The 20566-nt window shown below is 42.9% G+C and overlaps 1 protein-coding gene across 1 annotated transcript in view; it reads right to left on the bottom strand.

Annotated features, from left to right (window-relative positions):
• The window catches only part of ACTN2 (actinin alpha 2), a 77451-nt gene that overhangs the window by 16724 nt on the left and 40161 nt on the right, over nt 1-20566 (bottom strand). The window contains exons 8-13 of the mRNA XM_063124356.1: nt 19830-19915; nt 14564-14656; nt 12554-12784; nt 10483-10630; nt 9845-9995; nt 3697-3805 (exon numbers count right to left, since the gene is read on the bottom strand). Coding sequence (XP_062980426.1) covers nt 3697-3805; nt 9845-9995; nt 10483-10630; nt 12554-12784; nt 14564-14656; nt 19830-19915 — 818 coding nt within the window. The remainder of the gene's footprint in view (nt 1-3696; nt 3806-9844; nt 9996-10482; nt 10631-12553; nt 12785-14563; nt 14657-19829; nt 19916-20566) is intronic.

Consider the following 20566-nt stretch of genomic DNA (forward strand, 5'->3'; position numbering starts at 1 on the left):
CTCGTCCTGCGCATGTCTTACTTCCCTGCCTACTTGCTATCTCTCTCCCCATTTCTTCTCCTAATTCCTTTCTCATCGTATCTGTTCCCTATGGCTCGCTCCAAGCTCATCTCTCCCAACTTAGTTCCTATTCGGTGTCTCCCCCCCTCACAGCTGCCTTTCTCGTGCTCCTTATGGAACTGTCGCTCTATTGCTTCCAAGGCCCCTGTCATCCAGGACTTGTTCTTCTCTAGATCTCTCCACCTCCTTGCTCTTACTGAAACCTGGCTTCCTACCCATGATACCGCCATCTGTGCTGCCCTCTCTCTTGGAGGACTCTCTTTCTCTCACTCGAGTCGCCCAGAGGGTCGAGGTGGTGGTGTGGGTCTTTTATTATCGAGTTTGTGCCAGTTCCAGCCTCTTTCCATTCCACCTTCACACTGCTTCTCCTCCTTTGAGGCACATGTGGTGAGACTCTTCACTCCGCTGCGCCTGCGTGTTGCAGTTCTCTACCGCCCCCCTGGCTCATCCTCTAAATTTCTCTCTGATCTCGACTCTTGGCTGTCCTTTCTCCTCTCTGACAACTCTCCTACTCTGATCTTAGGTGACTTCAATATCCATGTAGATGACCCTCATGATGCTGCAGCTCTACGATTTCGCTCCTTATCTTCCTCTTACGATCTTAAGCTCTGCTCTGAAGCACCCACACATTCCCTTGGACACTGTCTGGATCTTGTCCTCACTCGGAACTGCTCTGTCCTGGACTTTTCTATTGCTGACTTTCCTCTGTCAGATCATCATCTAGTCTCTTTCAATATCACTCACAATCCCCCTCCTTCACGTCCCGCTTCACGCCCTTGTCGTGACCTGCATTCTATCAACTACGAGGCTTTTTCTCAGTCTTTAGCCTCCTCTCTTCCTTCTGTCTACACAGCCGTCTCCTTGGACTCAGCCGTCTCCTCCTTTAACTCCTCCTTATCTTCAACTCTTGATAATCTTGCTCCATCTACAACTCGGATAGTTCGCCCCTCTCAACCCCAACCGTGGCTCACCTCTTTCCTCCGCTACCTTCGCTCTTGTTCCCGGGCAGCCGAACGCCTGTGGCGTAAGACCAAGGACTGGGCGGACTTTGTCCACTACAAATTTGTTCTCTCCTCTTTCTCTTCTGCCATTTCACTGGCCAAACAGCAGCACTACTCAACGTTGATCCAGTCAAATGCTAAGCACCCTCAGCGGCTCTTCGCGTCCTTCAATTCTCTTCTGAAGCCTAATCCGCCATCTCTCCCCGCCTCTCTGTCTGCCAACGACTTTGCCTCCTTCTTCAATGCTAAAATCCAAACTATACGCTCAGATCTAGCCAACTCTGCTCCGTTTCCAGCTCCTGTCCCTCACCTGTCAGTTCCTCCTTCAACTCTCTCGGCGTTCCCTTCGGTCTCAGCTGATGAACTGTCTAAAATACTGCGCTCATCGAAGCCTTCCACTTGTTCCCGTGATCCGATTCCCTCTCGCATCTTTATTAATCTTATCCCCGCTATCCTCCCATCCTTGCTTCACATCATTAATTCTTCTCTGTCCTCTGGTTCATTTCCTTCTGCTTTTAAACATGCTACAGTCTCTCCCATTCTCAAAAAACCCACTCTTGATCGACTATCCCTGTCTAACTACCGACCTGTCCCCCTCTTGCCCTTTGTCTCAAAGATCCTGGAACGTCTGGTCTACTCTCGTTGTCTTGACTTTCTCTCTAATAACTCTGCTCTGGATCCCTTTCAATCTGGCTTCCGTCCTTTGCATTCCACTGAAACAGCCCTTACCAAGATCACCAATGATCTTCTTACTGCCAAGTCTAAAGGCCATTATTCTGTTCTTATTCTCCTTGATCTAACCGCAGCCTTTGACACGGTTGATCACGATCTTCTCTTAGATTCCCTCCACGACCTTGGACTCTGTGGCTCTGTCTATAACTGGTTCGCCTCCTATCTAGAGGGTCGCTCTTTCAGCGTGTCGGCTAACGGCAGCTCGTCCTCCTCTTTTCCCCTTTCAGTTGGGGTTCCGCAAGGCTCGGTGCTTGGCCCGTTGTTGTTCTCTCTATACATGCTGCCCTTGGGCAAGCTCATTCAATCTCACGGCCTCCAATATCACTTGTATGCCGATGATACACAATTATATCTTTCATCTCTGGAACTTTCTCCAGTTGTCCACGATCGTATCTCGGCATGTCTTTCAGATATCTCAGCCTGGCTGCTTCATCGTCGTTTGAAACTCAATATGGCAAAGACTGAATTGCTTGTTTTTCCTCCTAAACCTTCTCCTCACCTCTCATTCTCTCTTACTGTCAACGATGTCACGCTTACTCCGGTCAAGGAAGCTCGTAGTCTTGGCTTTATATTTGACTCCTCGCTCTCCTTTACTCCTCACATCGAGGCAGTAGCTAAATCCTGTCGTTTCTTCCTATATAATATTGCCAGGATTCGACCATTCTTGTCTGTCTCTTCTGCCAAGACTCTCGTTCACGCACTGGTTATCTCTCGGCTGGACTACTGCAACCTTCTTCTCTCTGGCCTTCCTTCGTCTCACATCAGTCCGATGGTCTCTGTCCACCACTCTGCCGCTAAGATCATCTTCCTGGCCCGCCGCTCTGACCATGTCACTCCACTTCTGAAATCTCTTCATTGGCTTCCAATTCACTCCAGAATCCAATATAAACTTCTCCTGCTGACCTTCAAAGCTCTTCACGGTCTAGCTCCTGCCTATCTCTCCTCTCTCATCTCACACTATTGCCCCACTCGTGCTCTCCGCTCCTCTGATGCCATGCTTCTCGCCTGCCCAAGGACCTCCACTTCCCTTACTCGGCTTCGTCCTTTTTCTTCTGCTGCCCCTTACGCCTGGAACGCTCTTCCAGAACACTTGAGAACTACAAACTCAATCACTGTTTTTAAAACTCAGCTAAAAACTTTTCTTTTCCCTATAGCCTTCAAATATTGAATTTGTTCTGACTCTATACTGTTAGCTTCACCCTACCCGGTGCCTGTTTACACTTCCCTGTGCCTGTTTGCATTCTCCTTCCCTCTTTATTGTTTACTACAACTTATTAGATTGTAAGCCTATGCGGCAGGGTCTTGCTATTTACTGTGTTATCTGTACAGCACCATGTACATTGATGGTGCTATATAAATAAATAATAATAATAATAATAATAATAATAATAATAATAATAAGAAAAAGTTGGGAAGAGGATATAGATTAAAATTATGAATTAACCAAACAAACAGAGGTATGAATGGGGTGTGTGTGTAATATTATTTCTGCCATGCAACAGCTTTCCAAAGGGTGGTGCCAGAAGCATCCCCTCAACTCCAACTCCAATCAGTTGGTGCTTCTTCATTGCATTTGGCAGTAACACAGTGACAAATCTTTTGTAATTAAGTCATTTTTCTTGCAAATGTAGTGGTGGGGCTGACGGCAGGTGTGGAGGAAAGAGAAGAGCACCAGAGATAGTTTTCTTTAAGCATTAATAGTCTATCATAAATTGCATAAGGATGCAATCCTATGCAGATCTAGACAGAAAAACATCCCATAACTCCCAGCATGTCCTACTGACTGGGGAGTGCTGAGAGCTGTAGGACTTTTTCCCTGTCTAATCCTGCATAGGATAGCACCCTAAATCCTCAAGAGTTATATTGCCCTAAAAAGGTGAGCTACTTCCTGGCATCAGTTTACCTCCAAGGCTTCCCTCCTTTTCTGAGTGAGTGTTCCCAGTCTGTCCCACTGATCACATATCTTCTGGCATCGATCATTAACACTTGCAGCATCATGGTAGTCCAGTTCACTAGAAGAGAAGGGTAACTGTTTAATCGGCCAGCTGAGAGTCTTAAAAATACAACACACAAGACTTTTTTTTTCTACAGAAATTAATCTAGAAAAATGAACACTTTGGTGTTCTATTTAGCAATCACTGACATAGATTAGAATTATTATTTCACCCATAAACAGGCACTCTGAGGAAACTAGTGACCTTCCATCCTGGGAGTCTTCCCATATCATAAAGTTGCATAAAAGCATAATGTTGGAAACATTATTTGGGACATGTGAATTTCTGACCTACTTCCACCAATTTTACAGGGATGCCAACTTAATTGTTGTACAGTGCTTTTGTGACCCTAACATCTGCCAGCAGACACAAATCTAGCAGCAGAAGCCTTTCCCATGACTTCATCCTACACCAGAAAAAGCTTGAGCTGCTAGCTAGGGGGCAGTTAAAGGCACAGGATCTTGGCCAAGAAACAGGTGGATCCACTAGCATTATACACTAGCCTTTTCCCCTTTGCAGACCATTCTGATGTTATATTTTCATTCATCATATGATACAGAGGTGACTATAAAAGGCATATCCTTGTCTTTTCAAATGGAGAGCTTCTCTCTGGCCTTCCTTCTTCTCACATCAGTCCGTTGGTTTCTGTTCACCACTCTGCCACAAAGATCATCTTCTTGGCTCGCCGCTCCGACCATGTTACTCCGCTTCTGAAATCTCTTCATTGGCTTCCAATTCACTTCAGAATCCAATATAAACTTCTCCTGTTAACCTTCAAAGCTTTTCACGGTCTAGCTCCTTCCTATCTCTCCTCTCTCATCTCACACTATTGCCCCGCTCGTGCTCTTCGCTCCTCTGATGCCATGTTTCTCGCCTGCCCAAGGGCCTCTACTTCCCTTGCTCGGCTTCATCCATTTTCGTCTGCTGCCCCTTACGCCTGGAACGCTCTTCCAGAACATTTGAGAACTACAAGTTCAACCGCAGCTTTTAAAGCTCAACTAAAAACTTTTCTTTTCCCTAAAGCTTTTAAAACTTGATGTTGTGCAGACTTCTACTGTTACTTTCTACTGTTAGTTTTACCCTACCCTGTGCCTGCTTACCCTACCCTGTACCTGTTTGCATTCTCTTCCCCTCCTTATTGTTTTACTATGATTTTATTAGATTGTAAGCCTATGCGGCAGGGTCTTGCTATTTACTGTTTTACTCTGTACAGCACCATGTACATTGATGGTGCTATATAAATTAATAATAATAATAATAATAATAATAATAATAATAATAATTTAAACACAGCAACAATAGATGCATTCAGTCAAGTATACCAACTTCATATACTGAAAGTGGTTTTGAAACTCTCCTGTTTGCCTTGTAGTATTGGATGTTGTTCAAGGAAAAAACACTCAGCCCCCTGGGATTCATAAAACTAATTTCATAGTTTCTTGGATCTTACCATTTATGATTGAAGTTTGAAGCAAAACTCTGCCCAGATCAGTTCTCTGCCAGTTAAGCTGTGCAGTTCTAGTGAGATCCAACATATGTATTCTGTCCTCAACTAGTTGACTTTCATGAGTGTCTCATCATATGCTACATTTAGCTCTTGGCTGCTACCAGAGTACTTTTTGTATGACATTACTTATCACGACATTGTAATGATGTGAGTACATACCAATTTGAGTCTCGGATTTAATCCAACATGAGGCCAACATTTTAATTCCAACCAGGGAAGGGATGTTTGCAATGATTCCCTGTATTTGAAAGGGCCTTCTCAAGTCATACCATAGTGAGCCTTAAGTGTAGAACAGAAATAGGGCTTTCCCATGAATAAATCACAAAGGGCAAAACCTGGCTGTTCCTAATCATGAGTGCCCTTGCCTTCAGCTTAAAAGGTCAGTAGTAGGTTATTGGCATTCAGTACCATTAATTAAATGAGGGGAAGGCACTATTTCTGCTGTGTTATACTGATGGAAGATACTACTAGGGCTAGGAACAAGTACAATTTCTACTGGATCCTTCACTTGCTTTCCATCTGTGTGAATGTTGACACAGTATAATTTTGTTTCTGTGTAGAAATGTGAAGGTCTGAAGGCACAAATTGGGGGAGAAAAACATCCCTGAGGGAAAAATCCATTTTGCCCCCCTCCTATTTTTCCTTCAGGCCTTCACAGCTCTGTTTCTGTGTGGCTGAAAAAGAGGCTTTCTAGAGCAGCCTTCCCTAACCTGGTGCCCTCCAAGGGGCTGTCTATTTGCCTTATTTGTCCTGCAGTGGCTGTGCGATGGCACTGCATTGGTTATATGACACAGCCGCCAACTCGCAGCCACCACGCGCTTTCCCCCAAAGCTGCAAATTTTAAAAGTTGGGGATTTACATGACATTTTGCTTTGAAGCGAGGTCATCATGGGCCTTCTACCATGAGACCTTGCTTCGGCATTGAGCTGGAGGAGGCGTTTCTGGGGTGGATGGTGACCACTGATAGGTCGCCAGAAGAGCAGGAACGCCAGGTACAGGGGAGGGAGTAGTTCCGAAGAGCCGAATGGCTGCTGGAAAGCCCACGCTCCCTCCTGCCATGAAGATTTTCCACCCCCATCCTGCAGCAGTGATACTGCAGGGTTTCAAGAGGAAGGAAGGGCAAAGCAGCACCGTGAAGAGACCCCAGCATCCCCAGCATTCCTGGCCATTGGCCTTGTTGGCTGGGGCTTATGGCAGTTGACATTCTAACCATCTGGAGGGCATCAGGTTGAGAAAGGCTGCTCTAGAGGTAGAATTCAAAGTAAGTTCCATTTGTTAGAAAGTACTGGGTTGGATGAATGGTAAAGGAAGCCTATGCAAGGCTTTAAATAAGTCATCAGTGCTTAGGACTATGAGCTAGTGAGGCAGTGATGTTCAATGCAGCCAATGTTGATATGATAAATGGGAAATCCACTCCTTTTTCCTTTACTGCTTTGAATGGCTTTGCATCTGAAGTCTGTGATCAGTCACTAGCTCCTATTTCTGCTACTACACAGTCTGGCACACAATAGTGGCAATGGAACTGAAACAGTCCTGTTCACATATACATACATGCAGTGTTTATCCAGACACCATCCATCAACAAGCCTCTAACAACTTTAACCTTTATGCTCTCAGCAGACTCAGCTGCTATAAGAGAAAATGGCAGAGCTGACACTGAACTGTAACCAGTGGAGCTCAAGGTCACCCACACCAATTGTTCTCCAAAAATAGCAACCTTGCACTGCCAAGAGAGGAGGCCTGGAAAATATGGCGCCATGCCGACCGAGAAAGTAGAAAGGAACAAGCTCTCTCAGAGGGACTGATTTAATAACCAACAGAGCTAACTGAAAGACTACAATCAACTTCATGTCCAAAGCTTCTTAGCCCACTCACCTTTGGAAGAACTATCCCCAGAGAAGAAGAGTCACACTTTTCAATCTCTAATCCCTGTTATTCTGTGGAAATTATTTTGGGAAATGCTAAAAACGTCAGTTCAAGTGGAACTATTTGGTTGTAGCAAATTATAGACCTGTCATTTATACTTAGCACTGTCCAATCTATCATCACATGAGCATTAGAAGTGCTAACTAATTTAGGTTACAACGATATCATGCACACTTCCTTGGGAGTAAATTCCACTGAAACCAGTGGAACAAACCTCCGATTAAACTCAGAAAAGTTTCATAACCACTCTGAGAGCCTGGGCAGTGATATTTAAAGAAAAGTATAAACTGCCCAGAGAGCTTCAGCTATTGGGTGATATAAAAATGAAAATAATAATAATAACAACAAGAACAACAACAGAGCATTCAAAGATAGTATCAGTTTTACTGAATTCCATCTATTGAAGAAAGACATGTTGTCTTGTTGTCTGCTTTACATACACATGCCAGGATACACCACATTAAAAACTGAAATAGAGTAAGAGGATTGTGCACTCATCCTTCCCTATGCTCAGTGTTTATGGTTTCTTCATCACGGCCCTCTAGTTTCTCTTCTGTTTCTAAACAGCGCTTTCAGGGAGTTTTTTTAGAGCAGAGAAAGTGGGGTATTTTTTTCTAATAGTGAATGAAAATGCGATATCCTCATGTGTAATTGCACTACTTTGCTATACCACAGCACCACCTAGAGGTTTTGTAGCAGAAAAGCAGGAAAGAAAATGCTCTTCATGAAGTGATCAGATCTCAGTTCTGTGACAAAACCAAAAGTAGAGACAGCAGATTAACAACCTCGGGGAGAAAAACTCAGAATTAGTTTGCTGAAGCTAAGCAGGTCAGTGCCTGAATGGGAGTCCCCTTAGGGACCCCTTGAGTTCCATCATGGAAGAAAGTTGGGATATGAATGAACTAAATAAAATGAATAAATTTCAGTCAGCCTTACTCCCAAGTGAAGTTGGCAGCCTTAAAAGTGCTTAACTTTGATTGAACTGTGTTGTTCTTCTTGAGAATTAATTAAGACTATAAGAAGAGCTGTGCTGGATCAGACCCAAAGGCCTACCTAGTCCAGCATTCTGTTTTCACAGTGGACAACCCAATGCCTACAGGAAGCCCACAAGCAGGACATGCGTGCAACAGCACCCGTTCTGGGTAACTCATGTTATCTAGCAACTGGTATTGAAAGACATATTGCCTCTGATACAGAAGGTAGCCTATAGCCATCATGTCTATTAGCCATTGTTTGTGTGTGTATGCATACACACAAATGAATTAAATAAATATAACAAAAATAATTAAATAAATCACTAAATTAAATAGTTAAGTAATTAAATTAATTAAATTATTGAATTAAGTAAGTAAATAAATAAATAAGTAATCGTGGGAATAAAGGCACAATTCAACCAATGCTAAGTACTTTTAAGGGTGCTTCCAGAAATAAAGTTTCTGGTACTACCAATCAACTGGAGCAACTGAAAAATACCATATTGTGTAATTGCACAATAAAAGCTTCATCTGGAAACATTGTAAGTCTCATTGAGCGCAGGGTTGTGCATGGGCTGAAATGGTTCCCATTGCAATCAAGGGGCCTGAAAAGTGCCTATTGACAGACAAGTAGAGGGGTTGGAAGGGAAGAAAGCCAGCCATGTAACAAGGGATGAATATGAGCAAAATGAATATAAATGGAAAAGAAATATATATTCCTTATATTAATATGAATATACATGAAAAAGAAACATACATTGCTTATATTAAAACAAAAGGTGAAATCCAAAGATCTCTGTTACTCATGCACACAGGTTTGTATGTGTTCTAAAATGCATATTAGGGCAATACCTTTCTTAGGCAAACTCAAGGTCACAAAATAGTGTGCAAGCTTTCAAGGTCACTATTTTGTGACCTTGAGTTGGCCTAATAAAGCTATTGCCCTAATATGGATTTTGGTTTTTTTTTTTCTTATGACCAAACACAGCTACCTTTCTTTTAAACAAGTTTTGTATGTAGGCACTGTGGCTTTTGGGGACCTTATTGAACTACAGTCCTCCTCTCTCCATGGAGAAACCCAAGCGACCCTTGAAAGTTGTGCAAACTTTAAAAACTTCTTGAAATGTGTCCTGTAAAGGGACCATTTGGGAGTGCACTTCTGGATCAGGGCCACAGTCTAAATAAACTGGTTGGTTATGTATCAGTGCCTCTTGGAAAGGAAAGGCTAACTCTGCAAAAAAGACATTCGTTTTAATTTATATTTGTTTGAACAATGCTACACACTGTAGAAAATAACGGAAAGAAAAAGAATAATTTCTGGAAGGCTGTTTTCTCCTTCCAGCATCCTTCAGGCGAAACATATTATAAAGTCAGAAACTGACACCTCGCATATCACAGCTACTGATCAGGAAGAAGGCAAAAGAAGCAAAGGTTTATTATTAATGTAGCCTTGAAGTCTTTGCCCTGCAAAGGCACCTCTATTTTTAGTTTAGGAGGAAATAAGAAAGGTTTTCAATGAGCAGGCCAAGATAATAACACTTACAAAGCTATCTGCGGAATTCTTACATTGTACCTATGACACTATCGAATTTATTGGAAAGAGTTTATCGGGTAAATGTCAGCAGCTGTGTGCCTCTAAATGGAACATACTTCAGCTCCTGGGCAATGGCAGCGATCTGTTCCACCCTGTCCTGGTGAGCGGCCAAGTCGCTCTCGAAAGCTTCATGTTTCCTCAACAAAGCACGGATCTCTGTCAGAGAAGCAGCTTCGTAATCCCTCTGCTGCAGAATCTGCTCTTTGCCTGGCGGGAGGAAAGAAAAGCCGTAACCATCGAGGTTGGACGTTAGGACGACTTATGACGAATGGCTCAAGCACACGACGACGTCCAGGTCCCAGCAATACAGGCACATTTCTATACAGGATACATCTCCATGGGGTTATTCTAGGTTTAAACAACAGCTCTGTTGTTCACTTCAAGCCTGTTAAGAAGACAAGCTAAGCCATGGTTAGGCAGCTAACCCTTTTGCAGCACAGTTAGTGAGAGTGTTTAAACTGTGGTTATGTAGCCATCATGGTTAGGAATGGTTCACATGACACGCTAAGCCCCCTCCCACCTTTACGTCATTGAAAATTGCATCTTATTTGTTTGTTTATTTATTTATTACATTTTTATACCGCCCAATAGCTGAAGCTCTCTTAATCCAAATCTGGAAGTTCAGTAGAACCACCATAGCACAAGAATGGGGTATCGTATGGATATTGTAGCTGACCATAGGGCCCACGCTTACCGTATGACCAGGTTTCGTGTGAAGAAGCCTTTTGCCTAAATTTGGCAGCCAGGTGTTCGAGTCGTTCAAGCCTCCGTATTTCATTCAGCAGCCATTCCTCATAGCCCTTCTCTGCTTGTTCAAGTCTTTGCCAAGCGCTGGCAATATCCTATGAAAAGTGTGGAAAGGAACGCAAACAGAACACCTTTAGTTCTTTTGCGTCTCAAGAAGATCTGCAGAATTGCATATTATCTCCCTGTCCCTTCCCTTTACTAGCTCTCCCAGTGTCAATATTGTCCTTGTTTTTGCTTTTTGCTATCTCAACTCTGTGCAGCAGCATCCATGTTGATGTGGAAATAATAATATGCAAAGTGCAGCAAAATAGAATTGGGATATAACTAAAAGGGAAATGGGGAAAGAGTGTTTGAAACTCTTGTCAATTCGCTACAGGCCATTTAGAAAATCAGTCAAGCAAAATCAATGTGAATCAAATTGATTTGTTGAGTTAAACCATTTGCGCTATGCAAAAGTATTGCAGTAACATGACGACTACATTGCAACTAGGAAATATGAAAAGATCATTTTTATAACTCATTACTGCCACTCCTTTTGGGTACATTTTATGCGACTCACTCGTCAACCCCCTTTTTCCTTATCATATAACTTATTTATAAGATCTATGTTATGGAACACAATAAAGTTCCCTAACATAGAAAATGGTTTGGGGGAGCCAGTGACTGCTCATCGCTCTGAAACTGGATATGTATAGGTACGTTTCCCCTGTTGGTCTTCCTAGGATAATAAGTAATGAGATGCAAAGTAAAGTGAAGTAGTATTAAAACTGTGGTAAGCCAATAGATCGTGTTAATAAGCTTCTTCACTCTTGCACCTAATAAAATTAGTTAAGAGGGCCATCCTATTGACATCTAGCTCAAAGGACAGAAGGCTCTGATCTCAAAGCCTGCCATCCAAAGTCGTGCCAGGCTCTTCCCGGCAGGGCAGGAGCAGAGATGGTGGCCATTTTTGCCTCTCTGATCTCCATTTGCAGATTCTTTTACTCTCTCTCCCAAGTCTGTGTGGCTTCTCCCCATCCCGCCCCGCCCCCTGTCCTGCCCTCAGCACACCCATTTCCTCCCTTCTTGAGGTTAGAACCCCAATCCCAGGAGAGGGACCCACTGTCTCCGGCCTTGGAAGGGGAGATTCGCAGCACCTTCGGCCCCTCAGACGCTGTCTAGAGACTTCAGGATTAGGTCTACCTTAAAACCCTAAACATATTAGGACACTGCTGAGAAAGCCTTCTTCTGCAAGGGCATGTGACTTATACCTGGAAGAAAATTTCTATGAAGAAGAAAAAAATAGGACATGAAGGAATAATTCCAGAATGAAGTGATGAGGGGAGAAAACAAATAAGGGAATCAATGCAACATTTCAAGTGTGGATTAAGAGGCCTGGAAGTATTTCCACTGCCCTGAAAGTACATGTACATTTTTTCTGTCCTGGAGTGAGCTCCGGAGGCAGCAGCGTGGAGTTCCAAAAGCTCCCAGTTTGTTGAGAAAAGTTGGCTATGGTGGTTGCCTTTGGGATAGTCGAAATAACTTCCCAAGCATACCTCCCCACAATCCTCAGAACACGCCACAACTGTTTATTTAAACATTTGTGACATTCAGGTAAGCGACAGATGTGTGTATGTGTGTGTATGTACATCGATGCATGCGTGCCACTAAATTTTTTTTGTAAAAGGGCAGAGACAACGTACCTGAAAAACAAAGGGACAAGATTGAGCAATGGCCCAGACTGAACTGGCATCTCTGTAGGTCCGTAAAGCACGCTGCGAAGCTGAGGACACCACGGAGGAAGAAACTGCTGGGACCGCTATTAAAACTGTTACACAGCTGCATTTGCCCTTCATGCCATTTAAAACTCAGAATAGCGGCTGGAATTAATTTTGAACAGATTTCAGTGGAGGCGGGTGGCTCCGATGTCCATGGGGCAATGAATCTGCTCTGGGTTTCTCAAGGAGCTTCTGCACCAGCCTCCACGGACAGATTTGCTGTTTCCCAAGTTTGCTGTTTCCAGAGGCCCTTCTACTTACCGAAACCATCTTCCCTTCTGAAGGCATGAAAGCTGGCCTGTTGCTGATCCTCAGCTTGGTTTGCAACGTATTGAAATTGATCTCCAGCTGGCATTTTTCTTGGACCTTAGGAGGCTTGTGCTTTCGGCGATAATCTCGGAAGTCCTCCAGCTTCTTCTGCATAGCTGCCATAGTCTGCTCTGGAGTCCTGTTTTCTAGCCAAGGAGTTGTGCGACGAATCCATTCCAAAAGCTGTTTTCAACACAGGTAACATTACAAACATTTTTTTTAAATGAAGACAGTCAAGAACAAAGAACAACCAAAGAAGAAAGTTCTTGATTTCTATCAAACTCACTGACTTTTTTTGGTATTGGCATTTTATAGTTAACAAGTTGGACCCAGATTTGCCATGAGTGGATTTCTGTTCATGCTGAAGGAAGGAAGGAGGGAAGGAAGGAAAGAAGTGTGTGTAGTGGTGGCATATCTGCTGATTTCTCCTTCCCGCTGCAGACCCCTATGCCCCTGGAAAGCTACTCCAGAGATTTGAGGGACCCTACAGAACTGCATGGGAGGTAATGGTGGTGGGAATGCAGGGGGAAGGGGGAATTAGCAAAGATCATCTCCCACCCCCTTCTTACAGCATGGAGTATCTTGGTCTCTTTTGCAAACAGAAGAAGCCCCTTCTATTTGCAGAAGGGCAAGACGGGATCCATCAAGCGAGCAGCATCCTGTACTTCCATTGGGCTGTTTCCAGTGTTAGTCCTACTTATTGTCCCCCTTGCTGGTTGGCCTTTCCCCTCCCTGTTTGTTTGTTATTGTGATTTTAGAATGTAAGCCATACGGCAGGGTGTTTTGTATTCTGTTTTATTTTGTTCTGTACAGCACCATGAACGTTGATGGCACTATATAAATCATCATCATCATCATCATCATCTTAGAGTAAACCCATGAAATGACTGGTACTTCAGCTAGACTAACATTGCATACAACCATAGGTTCTGAAATTAGCACTATTTGGACCTATCAGACAAAGAAGCTCACTAGGGTGGTTACATGAGGCGAGAACCATAAGGAAAGCGAAATGGCTACTTTTCTCTGCAATTAAACCCATTTTGAACCATGCAAAGCAATGCTTCCTTGCAGCATGGAAGGAGGGTGGTCATACTGAGAGTGCCACATTGGGCCAGTTTGCATGATCGCTGCAGCCAAGTTGGGCTACAGCGATCCTATGAACCAGGCCATTGTCTCCTGATGTACTCATCCCTCAACACAAACAGTGTAGCACTGGTTGGCCAGGAAAGAGGATGTGGTGGGCAGACAAGAGTGAAGAACACTTTCTCTTCGCACTGTGGCCTCCCAGCAGTGATTTCTATGAAACATGATTTCTATGGGAGTAATTGTGGTTGTTGACCATTGTTCATAAGTGAGCTGAGATTGGCTTGGATCCCATCATTACCTGAGGAACATAGGAAGTTGCCTTATACTGCATCAGCTTTGATCCATCTAGCTCAATATTTGGACCAAGCGTCTGAGGCAAGACATAAGATTAGTTTTGCTTGCATCACTTCCCAAAGAGCCTCCTCTCCCTTTTGCAGGGCAAAACTGAAGTCCTTCATAGCCTGCATGTGCAAATGAGAGGCACTCACTGTTTTATGGGTCACTGAAATCTAAAAATCATACCACCATTTGGAAACAAAGACATATGGGAGTTGCCATCAGGCGACAATTCCTAGCTCAAATTAAGCTGTTCCCATAAGAAATCTTTTTTGCATTTAAAAGTGCATAACACTTTACAATGCTAGATAAAAAGGCAACAAATCTATTTTCAATTAAAATGCAGAACGTATTAAGTGCAGTGGAGATTTCCTCTCTGCCCTTAATGATTACGTTTGAATAAAAAAAAGGGGTTTCAACAGTTGATTACAGCTTTGCAGAAAGGTAGCTTTTCTGTTCTTATTAAATTGCTTATTGAAACCATCCACGATTTATTATCAGAATAACTACTTCACAATTGTGTCAGGCGTCTTTTACCTCACTTGCTAGCCTTTCATATTCTTCCATCAACTTTTCATTTTCTTGGTTCACAGCAAGCACCTTACAAATCCGATTAGCTGCTGTTTCTGCCTGAAAAACACCAAATGTAAATCAGTGCGAATGTGCCATGAAACAAAACAAGAATGACCAAAACAAAATAAGAAGGGCCAAGCAATAGCGACTGCAAGGTAAAATAATGGGCCTGTCTACTGAAGGGATTTTATCTTTTGGGGATCAGGTGCATTGCTTCAGCCTCGCCATACCCTCCAGGCCACATAGCACCTGTGCACAGACTCACAGAGATCCCCTGGTACTGGGAGAACAGCAACACGAGACATTCCACATGAGAAAAAGAGATGCACATAACCCATTGCTACACCTGACGCCATTTTGTTTCAAGCATTGCTTCCTGAATTTCCAGTTAGGGCACCATCTGTGTGTGAGCCCCATTAAAATGTGGTGGGGAGGAACAACTAGCTGCCCAAGGAATAAAATCAAAAGTGAAAGGAAAGGAAAAAACTAGCCCTAAAGCGACTGAAAAGCTGGGCTGTTAAGAGCACCAGCTGGACTCAACCACATGGCTCATTCAACAGAGCCACTCTGGGAGGGCAAGGTGGCTCTTTCCCCCTGAAGAAGTGACAAATCAACTCTGTCTACATGGTCCAGAGGGAGGTGCCATCCCAAAGTGAAGGAACTCCTTCTGGGTAGCTCTGGAGAACAGTACGAGAGCATGACTGCTCTTTCAGCAGATTGTCCACAGAAGAACTTCCCAGGTCAAAGGTCAAAGGGGTGGGGCCAAGGGCAAAAGGGGAGGGGCCAAAATACCAGCATATTGTAGCTTACAACTGTTATTGCCAGTAACTAAGCCTGAGAAGAAACATTTCAACCCTTTTAAGATTAGAGAAAAAAGTGCACAAATGCCAAATAATTGGCATCAGGGGAAAGGGGCATGGCCATCTGGGGAATCTTGGGGCCAGACTAGACCACAGACAGGCCAGATTTTATCTCTGGGCCTGACGTTCCACACCCTTAGGCTAGATAAACATTTGCACTGATAGACCTGTTTCCCAACTTCATTTAATTTAATGGGTTGCATAGGTTATAAATCATCCTACTGTTCAGTCTCTTAAATATTACAAATCTGTTATAGTTCCAAGACAGAACTGTACTATAAACCTCCAATATGAAAAAACCCACTTTTGGCTAGTTTACACAAACAAGCTATGTTTGTTTTCTTCCACTTGATTGTGTACAAGTGCTTGGAGAAACTCAGCTATGAAATGCTACTGATGTGGGGAAACCATAGCCATTTCTTTGATGATGGCTCTGAAATGCTGATAGAGGTACAGTGATAGCAGCTTTGCCTGCATAAGCAGCCATTTCACGCAGACATGTTTCTCTACATGGCTGTGTGTCCAAGCACACAATTGGATATACAAAGTAAGTATGACTTGGTGTGAACAGGCTCTAAGAGGACAACCCACAGGTACTTCCAAATGGCTGCTTCTTCCAGCAGTAGTGGGGGCAAATGGGGCATGAGCAAAAGTATCGTAAGGAAGATGCCATGGCCTCAGAGTTCAGCAGTGACACGGACACAAAAGCTGAGGGGTCCATGGTACTGATGGAGGAGGCATGGGGCTCAAACACCATAACTGAGCCAGAGACCCCAGAGATGCTAGAGACTCCTGAGACAGAGATGCCTGAGACTCCCCCAAGCCTGGACCCCAAACTCCTGAGACTGAGATACCTGACACCACCAAACCTGGACTAGTGGCTGCAGCCCCTGAATGTAGGTCCAGGACTCAATGGTCTTGCCCTCTATGGAGCCATCACATCAAAGCAAGTAACCAGGCACAAACCTATGAAGAGGCAATGGAGTATTAGGCTCTAGGCCAGAGGACTGCTCCTCTAAGGCTCTGCACTCTTCAGCAAAGTGGAGGAGCCTGAGAGGTGTAGTCAGGCTCAGGGAGCAAGAAAGGGCTCAGCTGAGGAGGCCCTCTTGCTGGAACAACATTTCTCAATAGGTTCTGTCCATGGTCCTGAAAGACCTGCTACTGACTGCAATGTTTTCCAAGCATCTGGCCCTTGATGAAATTTTGCCTTTCTGTTTCTAGTCTGCTCTCTCCTTCTGTTCCAAACATATTGTTCTCATGGGCTGTTCATTGCCAGGACAGGACAGAAGAGGTTCTATTTAGAATGCGCTGGAGGTGGTATTGACACTAGCATTACTTCTGATCCTTCTTGATTGTTTGAGCTACCAGCCTAGGGTATTTTGTAGATAGGTGGGGTATAAATTTAATAAATAATGAGTAATAATATTACGAGCAGCAGCACAGTTGCTATGTGGATGGCAGGTGGCAGATGACCTGAATCCTGATGATATCACATGCTTGTCACTCAAAAAGGCTTCAATCTAGAAGCACCCTTCCTGGTGCAGTCCTTTGGGTGCAGGCTACAATTGACATTCTCCAGTATTGACTATGTTACCCTTCCCCAAACTTGGACTTCAACTTCCATCAGCCCTTACTAGCATGGCCATTGATCATTAATTCATAGAAGGAGCCATGGCAGTTGAGAGCATTATGTGGCTGCTATAAACATGATAACTACAAGATAATATCGGAGGGCTGCACCCCAAACATAAAGCCACGGCTCCTTCTATGAATTAAGTGTCCAACTGATGAATACATCTCGAAACGGGCACTGTATCGGACACCTGTTTTATTTATCCAGACGCCTAGAATAAGAAATATGTGGGGTGGTGCAACATTGTACCTTAACTAAAGAATTTTCCACATGCTGTTTTGTAAAATGTTATTGGGAATTTAGTGCTGATACATTGTTTCTTATTCTTGTTATTATTTACTTGATTTATTCATATATTGGAGGCTTCTGCCCCGTTGGATTTGTTTTGAGGTGTTTAAGGCTATGTATCAGCAAGGAGAATTATATCTTTTTGTATGCTTGATTACAAGCAGTATATGTAGGATTGTTGTGAATATCACCCACAGTTGTAATACCGTACATTTTGTCTATCTTTCACTTTATGTGTGTCTTTGTGGTTGAGTGCTTAGCACCCCAATTGTGATTTGTTATTGCAACCACAGCCTTCTGTTTTCTGTAATTTTTAAGATGTGACAGGATTCTTTTTTCTGTATATATTAATTTAGCTTTTTTTTTTTAAAAAAAAAAAAAAACATTAAAGAAATGCTTGTGGGAGTGTAGGTAGTACATATCATTAACAACAATGACACTGTAGTATCTTTAATTACTCATTGCCTATAAAGGCTATTTTGGGTTTCAACTTTGCCAATTGTGATTTAGACCACATGTTGTATCAGTATGCTGTGTATATTCCAAAAAGATGATACTAACTCAAGGTAGCACTAATTATGCTACCATCTGGACACTGTCTGAATAATAATGAAATAAAAAACAAAAAATATGACTGAGATAAAAGCAATGAAGAAACAGAAGTCTAAGAAGCAATGTTTTCAGCCAGGAAAAATGTGAAGGTGAAAGGGACATTTTAGGGGCAAAAACTTTAATGAGCCTTTTTTTGCACAGTATGCCACTTTCTGCAGCTACTTTCCCCATAACCTGAGGCTTTGAGTTGTTGTTGTTTAAAAAATAGGCTTCTCTATGAGGCAGTTCTGGTCATGATTACCTGGGCAGCATGATGACATGTCATCACTAGTTAGTCAGATTTCCCTGCCTGATAATGTTATAAAGTTGAATCAGAGTAAAGGCAGGAATTATTGTCCTTACTCTGAACAGGCTTCCTGTTGACACTATATAGCCAACTAGATTTGTGTAAATGATGACATCATAAAGCCAAATCAAGAGTGAGGGCAACGTTTTCTACTTTCTCTCTAGATGAATTTTCATTTTTTTGCCCTGTTTGATAGCCCCCTTTGCAGAAATAGGGGTTGTGTTTCATGGGAGACAAAGATTTTCACAAAATGCACCCTCCATTTCTGTTTAACCCAAAAGACAGCTCATTTTGTGATAATGATGTTATCTTCCATCATTGAAAACATTTTGCATTATTTAATGCCATATAAAAGTTACAAGTATTATTTTAGTTTATTCCTTGAGTAGCCCCAACTAGTTATTTTATTTATTTATTTATTATTTATTTATTTATTATGCCTGTTTCTCTGCCACTTAGCAGATGTTTCAAGGCAGAAATGTAAGCAGATGCAGTTTTTCCTGGTATGGAGATAAAGGGATGAAGCAAAACGTCGCTTGCTTAATTTCTACATGTCAGACTGCTGTTAAAGCATAGGACTGGGGTAGTATAAATTTGGCAACCTCAGTCCCCACAGTTTTCAGTAGCACCTCTAAACTCAAATAGCCCCTGTTTAATCAGTGGTTTTCAAACTGTGCTTTGTCCAGGGAATTCTTCCCATGAATGACATGTCTGCAAAATAGCCCCTGTGCATATGCCATCGAACCCCTGCATGTTGCAGAGAATTCTGGGACATGTTCTACACGTTGCATGGTCAATTCACTTGAAATGTTGCTCATAAGCCCATTAGGCCTCACCTCCCCATGAGAACTGAGATCGCACCCTAGAACAGCCTTCCCCAACATGGTACCCTCCAGATGTTTCAAACTACAACTACCAGCAGCCCCAGCAACCAACATGACCAATGGTCAAGGATGATGGGAGTTGTATTCCAACACATCTGGAGGCACATCATTGGGAAAGAGCCCAAGAACATACCAAACATTCCCTATGGTTGCACACATTTTGGGGACATTTTGTAGCAAGGATCAAGCTGTCTTTCAGGGAAGCTGGTTAGCTACTATTGCTTTTCCCACTGGAGAAGCCCTGATAAGATTCAGAGGAACCCTGAAGTTCCCCAAGATACAGTTTGAAAAATACTGCCTTAAAAACATCTATATAAAGCCCAAGTAATTCACAGCTTCTAATTGTATTAGAGCAGCTGGGGGAACAATTCACTCCCTTCCCTGTAAGTTGCCTTTTCGCAACATAAAATATTGTTTCTCAATATCCAGGTTGCACCGAGAAAATAAGAGGCTGCCTTTGGAAAGCTGATAAAAACATTCAATGTAATTGTATTGATTTCCGTAGTACAAAATAGCGACAGCTGCCATACCCGCAATAGCATCAGGGTCTCGGTCGACACGGATTTGTCAGTGTCCGTTTAAAAAAAACAAAGAGACTTCAGGGCAAACCCAAAACTCACACAGCAAAAATACACAGCAGTCCAAAAGGGGACAGATGGAGGAATACCTGCTCTGCTCCAGCAAAAGCGTGGTAGAAGCAGGAAACATAAGTCATGATAGCTCTCTCATCGGGCTTGGGGGTATTCACGATATCTACAAGAAAGGAGAAGTAAAACAAACACAAGGAGTCAAAGCACCAAGGCAAGCAAGAGAGATATTAACTGTCGCCCTGCTTTGCTTTCTGTATGTGAGGCAGGTGCTGGTCTGTAGCACTGTGCTCCCAGGCTTTACAAAGCTGAAATTAATCATTGGATACCTGTCTATGTGCCAGCTGGAAAGGGGAAATATTGAAACTTAGACTGAGAACCTGGGGTGGGGGTGGGCTGGGATTAGAAATCCACGTTGTTTTTATGAATAATGTTCACCCAAGAAACCCCACCCACCCCTGCATATCATCGCTTCTCACAGAGCAATCTCTGATTTCAAGACATCTGCAGTTATCTACACAGAGAGATTGCTTGCACGGATGACGTTTGCATGAATGAACCTTCATGTGTGAGGTTAAAATGCACCATGTCTGTGAAAGCACATCCACGTAACAGTATTTATTTTTACAAGATTTCACCAGACAAAGCCCCAGTCTGGAAAAGGCTAGAGCTTTAAGTTAAAAAAGGGGTGAGCGGGGGAGAGATAGTACATTTTTTAAATGAGCCATTAATAGCACTTGCATTGTTCTTTTTCTTTATTATAAACTTGCTAGGATACAAATCCAAATTTAAACTATTATAATTAATTATTATTATT

Source organism: Elgaria multicarinata, chromosome 4 (genome assembly GCF_023053635.1).
Source record: "Elgaria multicarinata webbii isolate HBS135686 ecotype San Diego chromosome 4, rElgMul1.1.pri, whole genome shotgun sequence".
Classification (NCBI taxonomy): domain Eukaryota; kingdom Metazoa; phylum Chordata; class Lepidosauria; order Squamata; family Anguidae; genus Elgaria; species Elgaria multicarinata.